At 38.7% G+C, this 5,314-nt stretch overlaps 1 protein-coding gene across 1 annotated transcript; it reads right to left on the minus strand.

Annotated features, from left to right (window-relative positions):
* Positions 1 to 655: 655 nt before the first annotated feature.
* LOC108970053 lies at positions 656 to 4,760 on the minus strand (the record flags this gene model as incomplete). Its single annotated transcript, XM_018935164.1, is given in 3 exon segments — positions 656 to 1,485; positions 1,562 to 1,648; positions 4,509 to 4,760. Coding segments are annotated over 3 exon segments (912 nt in total). The 3' UTR covers positions 656 to 745.
* Between the last annotated feature and the right edge of the window lie 554 nt (positions 4,761 to 5,314).

A 5,314-nucleotide genomic window follows, 5' to 3' on the forward strand; every position in this document is an offset into this window, starting at 1 on the left:
GTCTATTGTGCCCTCTCCTTAGTCACAACGTCTCAACTAGCCCCATCAAATTGATAAATTCCATATAGTGCCTGTCTCTTATACACATCTAGATGTGTATAAGAGACAGCTACAACATATTAAAAGTATTTCGAACTAGCACATACTTGAGGAAGGTCAAAACGAACAATAATACACAAAAGTTTCGGGTAGTTTTGCCTATTTKGTGTTGAGAAAGAGACAGGCGAACACTCATACATAAGAGTTTCGGGTAGTTATGTCAATTTGGCGTTAAACAATAAAAAATCTGTGGTAGCGCTAATCGGTAGTTAACCTACTATTTAACGGATTCTTTGCTTGCAGGGTGTAGTATGTGTGCTTTTTTTTTTAATTTACTGAAGTAAAATTACAGCATACTTTAAGGCGCAAAGATATTATTCCTAAGTATATTACTAGGTAGTTGAATGGTTGTCTCAATGATTTCGATAGGTTTTAGAAGTGATATCCAAAAGTATATTTATCTTTTCGGTTACCAAAACTAAACCAAAAGGGAGTCGGCTACCACTTGGTGTTTCGCAGCAACCCAGTAGACAAAACTCTACTGCTTAGCAACACAAACAACAATGGCAAATTATTTCTACTAGTTTTTTTCCAAAAGTTTACTTTTCTCTAACTTCCTAAATTACAATTTTTTTTTATATACAATCGATTTTTTTACATAAAATTTATTTACAAAAGTTTTACTTCATTTCGAATAAATGGTACGCTACTCGCCCTGCTCGAGGCTSACATCCATCAACTCCTTGGTTATTTCGCTTTTCGATTTGCGCTCACTCGGCTGCTCTGCGATTGTCTGCAGCGCCAATTCCTCAAGTGGGCGTGGCGTGAAACCCTCTGGTCCGCCTAAGTTCAAAGACTCACCTTTGTATGGTACAAAGGTTGGACGTAATCGCTGTAACTGTGGTTCCGGCGTAACAACCATAATCGGCGTCTCGGTACTTGGCTGGATATCTTTTGGTGATGTTGTTGTTGTGCTGCTGGTGGTGGCCATACGGTAAAGCATTTGCAGTTGCATCATTGACTGCTCCGCCGTGTTRACTKCCGGCTGCGTGAAATTCTCCAACTGCTGTTGCTTCTTTCCCGTCRTGTTTTGTGCGAGTTTCGGTGCTGATTTCTTTTTGTTGGCTGCTATGCCGACAGTGCTGGCAGCGTTATTGTTTGTTGTATGCATGGCATTCGACCAACTCTCAAGCCAGCTATTGGCTGTGCGTTCTGTTGTTGTTGWGCTCGTTGTGCTGCTGGCGAKTTGTCTAAAAGCTTCCTGCGCTTGTTTGCGCAGCAKATGTGCGCGATGTGCCTTGCTCACTTGACGCTTATTGAATGAGTTCTCYGAATCGGCATCTTCACCGATTGGACGTGTGTTCTTCTGTGGTCCCAGTTCGAGTAGAACTTGGAAGTCAGCATGATTGCCAAGCCGAAAGCCGAAGCCGAGTCTAGAATCGGTACCTAAGCGGCGAGTAAATGGCATTAGTGGGAAGGTTTCATAATAATAATAATATTCAATCGTTTAAAGTTTACGTACCTTTTTTTATGGGTGGAATATTGGAGTAGATAAGTGATAGTATGGAGGGTAGCTCCTGTGGCACAACGAGTGKTTCCGCGCTTGGTACTGCAATGAAGAGGAGATTATTATAATTATACTAAAAATACCGCTAAAATYAACATTTTAGGAATAGAGTTTAATGCTTAAAAAAGGTTAAGAAAGMTCAACTGTTAAAAAATCAAAGTTTTAGGAAAAGAGCTTAAAGCTTAARAAAGTTTAAAAAAGCTCAACGGTTAAAACAGCTAGCAGCTTGACGCTTAAGCGCTTAAAACTATTTTTCTACGCATTTCAACGTTTTAGRAAAAGARCTTRAAGCTTAAAAAGCTTTAAAAAGTGCAAGGTTTAAAAAATCAACGTTTTAGGAAAAGAGCTTTAAGCTTAAAAAAGCTCGAAAAAGTTTAAAAAATCTTAAAAATGTTTAAAAAAAAATCTCAAAGGTTAAAAAGGTTAAGAGCTCTACGATTATAAGTTTTAATCTATTTTTCTACGGATGTCTCACTTCATCATTTTCAATATTCATGCAAAAATTATTAAGCAAATTGCCTACTAATTCATTAAGAGAGTCTAAATCATGCATTGTGACATCTAAAAACAACAAAAGACCCACAAATATGCCGTTGATGGCCACGCCRACATTCCGTTGAAATTTTTGTAATTCCTCAGTTACGCCTCACACGCAGCTTCAAACACAAAAGCAACAAAAAAGTGTCATACGCCGAAACGTTATGTAATGCTTAAAACTGGGCTTGGTTTGGTTTTTGACGTGGACCATAATCGTGAATTTAAAACCAAGCACTTAGCCACAGSTAGCCACAGGTGGTGAGTTAATGCGCATGTGCGCCTTGTTTCCATTGTGTTAACCGCATTTCATTTGTCTTTCAGCTGTTTTACTTTTTCATGTACCTATTCGTTACTTTTTTCTTGTCAGAGTCTGTGGTATTCGAGCTTTATCTTCAATTGTTGGCTTTTGACCCACCTACCTGTGGGTTGCTGGAATTTTTATGGATTTGCTTTTCGTAAGATAAGCCATTGACGGATGTCTTAAATCGTTTCCTTATTTAACGAACGAAAAATACATTACTTCGTGTTGAAACCAACCAAGGTAAGTAACAAGCAACAAAAATGTTATCTTATCAACGCCTCTTGATGAAACAAGTCTGGTATTGACATAACGTTAAAAWTTAACTTGAAATGAAATTGACTAAAGCCAAAAGATCAAAGATAAAAAATCAAGGTTCGTTTGGAACTTATAGAAAGCCCTTGCTACTGCAATGCGCTGTACTATACTATAATTAGGGTTACAAGGAGGATGAAAATGGCTGAAAGATCTAAAGGCTACGATTAGATTACATTAGTTAAGTAATTGAGGATTGCACCGCGACCTAGGGTCTATTGTGCCCTCTCCTTAGTCACAACGTCTCAACTAGCCCCAACAAATTGATAAATTCCATATAGTGCTCGGTGCCATTGAGGCGATGTAATCCGTATTTGGTAACATGGATCCAAGCGCCTTTATCCAGCGCATGCAGACTACTATGCAGTCGATTAGCAAGTGGTCTTCAAGACGCAGAAATGGCAATTGCACAAGAAGCTAGGCCCATGTTGAATAAGTACTTCTTAAGYTTWCAATGACCAGYGTAGAAGGCGACAAGTAGTCAGAGTTTTKTCCTTGGGTGTTTGATTACATATTTAAACCTTTTAAGGTTGTAACCACTCATTAGCAAATTGGCATGGCGCATGACTAGGAGCTGTTGCCAATGCTTTTCAGTACCCACTGTTTTATCATTGCGSAGCAGCTCCAATATAGTGTGGGAACCAAACTCCTCCACATCCCGTTCAAGATATATAGTAGAGAGAAGACCATCGAACGAATAATAAACCAAAGGATGACACCCGACAACGTTRTAAAAATGAAAGATTGGGCCGTAATAGCTATCCAAGAACTGAGAATAAGAGAACGGCAGCGRAGAATCTTAAGAGCAGCTGAATAATCCCGCAAGGAGTTTGTGAAGCGGCATTCTTGCCCGGCTTTGTCCTAAMGTAGCYAGAGTTAAGGGTTTAGTACGTAGGCGTACCGTTCCGGAAGTTCAGTAAAGTTARATAATAACCAGTTAATAGAGCGTGATCTCGAAAGAGGTGCATCCTTTTGGCATGCAGTAGTAGCGAACATCTATAATTAAAGTCATCTCAGAATATCCGGAAACATGACTAAATCTCTACAGAGTTTATATGATTCAAAAATGAACCCGCCAATTTCATACAAGCCAACAAAGCTGAAAACAAACCAAAAAAAAAAAAAACAAATGCACATCGAAGATGCTGAGTTTAATGACTTCGCAGCCGAAACAATCCAATTATGCTAATAAACTCAAGCGTGAGGAATCACAGCTCAACTGCTCGTGCGGCACCACCACAGACGAAGAGCATTAGAGCCGCTCACTTAGTTAGTAGATAAGTAGCGTCAAATAGTAAAAAACAAGCTGGAAYAATCAAGTAAACTAAACGACCTTGACACAATGACGACACAGCACTTTGAACGGCCAAAAGTCTAAGAGTCATAAAAAAACATGAAAAAAAAATTTAAATCGCCAAAGACTAACAACAAGTCCGAAGTGGAAAAAGACAGAAACRCAAACGCAATAGGTGCAAAACCGGTTTTCTATTTGCTCCACAACGAACTACARCGAGAGATATTTAAAAAAAATTTTGATAACTTACAACAAAAAGCTAGAGTTGAAAGAGCAGCTTTGAACACATCAAAGTAGTTTTTGGAGAGTCGCGGAGAGCAAAGGAATGCATGAGCACGCGTTCGCTAAACACGCTAAACACGTACTCCACTACATACACACAAACACAAACACATATAAATTTATAAAATAATAAAAAATATTGCTAAATTGCATGTTGCAATACTTGCTATACTTACAACAACAGCACAGCAGCCATATACTAAAAGCAGCCGAAATAGTGATGCCTTTGGCGTGCAACAACATTTTCAGTGGGGCATTCATCTGGGTCTGCGGGTCGAATTTCTGTGTTGTTGGTTAACTGCAGCGGCATTTATGGCAGTTTTCAGCGTTGTTGTTGTTGCGGTCGTTGTAGTTGGCACTTTTTCACTGTGGTTGGGGCGGCGTCCACTTGCAGCGTTCAACAAGCAATCGGCGTGTAATGTTGCAAGCTGCGCGTGCGGTTTTTTGTTTGCTTTGCGGTGACTGCAAAAAAACGGCGTTGGACTCTGAAATAAATACTTTTTACTTAATGCAATTAAATGGCAGCAGAAACATATCCGTTCACTGTGCAGTTATCATTTTACGCCGAGAAACTTGTTTGCAGTTCGTGTGGCAAGTGCAGTTAAATGGCGGTGACGTTGAAAATGAAGGTGTCTTTGATTTCGAATATATTTTTGAATGTTATTTTGTACTACTATGCGCAAAAGGGCTTACTATTTTTTGCCCACAGTAGTATATATGTCAATTTTCTTCATTTAAATACTGTTGCTATACATTTACGCTGTTCAACTTAACATATAAAATTTATTTATTATGTAAGTGTGTAGTTTTGACCGCCGAGTTCGAGCTGGTTTTTATTTTATGATATTATTTCGGCGCATTTAGATTTTTCACTGTTTATCTTTACTTTTATTTTCATGAATAAAWTTTTATATTCTCGTTATTATAGTTACTCCAGACACAGGGTTGCATTTCRTTTACTCTTTGGAAATCCAATGATTAA

This window comes from Bactrocera latifrons, unplaced genomic scaffold (assembly GCF_001853355.1).
Source record: "Bactrocera latifrons isolate USDA-ARS-PBARC rearing strain unplaced genomic scaffold, ASM185335v1 scaffold_28, whole genome shotgun sequence".
In the NCBI taxonomy this organism is placed as follows: Eukaryota; Metazoa; Arthropoda; class Insecta; order Diptera; family Tephritidae; genus Bactrocera; species Bactrocera latifrons.